This window comes from Acyrthosiphon pisum, chromosome A1 (genome assembly GCF_005508785.2).
Source record: "Acyrthosiphon pisum isolate AL4f chromosome A1, pea_aphid_22Mar2018_4r6ur, whole genome shotgun sequence".
Classification (NCBI taxonomy): domain Eukaryota; kingdom Metazoa; phylum Arthropoda; class Insecta; order Hemiptera; family Aphididae; genus Acyrthosiphon; species Acyrthosiphon pisum.
Window position 1 is genome coordinate 112,018,576 of NC_042494.1, and position 1,704 is coordinate 112,020,279.

Genomic DNA, 1,704 nt, shown 5'->3' on the forward strand with positions numbered 1-1,704 from the left:
TTAAGGGGTTGTACACCCCCCCCCCCCCCCACCAGAATATTTTTTTCTGGTTGTGCCACTGGTAATAATGTATTATTGTGAAAGATATTTCATGGTTCATAGAACATTTATATTTAAAGGTTATCATTCAAGTTGTTCAATTTTAATCCTTAACTAATTTTACAATATAATTCATAATTAACAGAACATCTTTTAACTAAAATATTAAAAATGTGTTTTTTAAATTATAGATCCAGTGATGTAGAAACATTAAAGTTATCAGAAAGAACTGTAAACCTTACCAAAGAAAAGTTAACTCCAGATTGTTTCGAGATATTGAAAGTATTAGGAAAAGGAGGTTATGGAAAAGTGTTTCAGGTTCGCAAGAGGACTGGTAATGATACAAATAAAGTTTTTGCCATGAAAGTCTTACGTAAGGCCACAATAGTTAGGAATTCCAAGGATATGGCTCATACGAAAGCAGAACGTAATATACTCGAGGCTGTAAAGGTTCAAGTTCAATTTTGTTTATACAATATTATTATTTGGCTGTACACATATCAATTTACAAAATACTCAATACTTGAATATTTTGTTCTTGATGTTTAGAGTTTAAATATGGATGTAATTAATATATTAATATTTTTAAATATTTTTAGCATCCGTTTATAGTCAGTTTGTTCTATGCATTTCAAACAAATGGAAAACTTTATCTTATTTTGGAATATTTAAGTGGTGGCGAACTTTTTATGCATTTAGAACGAGAAGGAATATTCTTAGAAGACACAGCATGGTATTGTACATTGTTTATTATTTTAGTTATTTATTGTTATCAAATATTTGTGTAGTAGTGACTGTGGAACCCAAACCTCTACAACAAAGTAATACAGAGTATTTTACTATTACTATTATTATTGATAAGAGATTTATTTCATGATATTATATTTTATTGTTATAATATTAAATATGGTTCATATTAAGACAAGTGTATACACTAAATGTGTTTGTACTAAATGATATTATTATATTTTATCATATACAGAATAAATAGGTCATTCCATGCCAAATTGACCTACTGAAGTAACTCAACCTTGAGCTACATTTTTATTTTTTATACAGTTCTATTAGTAAATAATAGTATCCAGAGTCGATTTGAGCTTAACATATTTTAATCACCAATATATTATGAGTTGGGTGGTATGTTGACCATTTACTGACCACAATTTATAGTTTTAATTTTTAATAAAGTAATTGTGCTTAAAATTATTTTGATTATCTGTTCAGTTACTTTTATCACAAATTCCATTAAAGTGGTTGGGTTGAATGGTGGGTGGGTACTAAGTATTTTAAAACCACTTCTAGACAGTAGTATCTGGTGATGTATGTGATGTAGAAATATATAGGTATGAGGTAATGATTACTGCAGTCTGAAGAAGAAATATACTAAAACATTGAATAATAAGAGAATGTCAGCACACTATTCGTTTTCTCTCTCTGGCCCACACGCAACATAGATAAAACGCATTTACGCAAAATCATTTTTTCTATTCGCTTAAGTAATCTTAGAGTAAAGTCACCTATTACAAAAAAGATAGAGAATAATACTTTTGAGGGAATGACATATCGATTTGTCTAAATATTGTCTCAAATCAATTTAAACATCATTTAAATTTATAACATTTTTTATTTTTTTTGAAAGTGGAATACAAAATCAAATAATAATAA

At 27.9% G+C, this 1,704-nt stretch overlaps 1 protein-coding gene across 1 annotated transcript in view; it reads left to right on the forward strand.

Moving 5' to 3' along the window:
* The window catches only part of LOC100162508 (ribosomal protein S6 kinase beta-2), a 16,915-nt gene that overhangs the window by 8,766 nt on the left and 6,445 nt on the right, over positions 1 to 1,704 (forward strand). The window contains exons 3-4 of the mRNA XM_001947928.4: positions 231 to 489; positions 639 to 772. Of these exons, the coding sequence (XP_001947963.1) occupies positions 231 to 489; positions 639 to 772 (393 nt within the window). The remainder of the gene's footprint in view (positions 1 to 230; positions 490 to 638; positions 773 to 1,704) is intronic.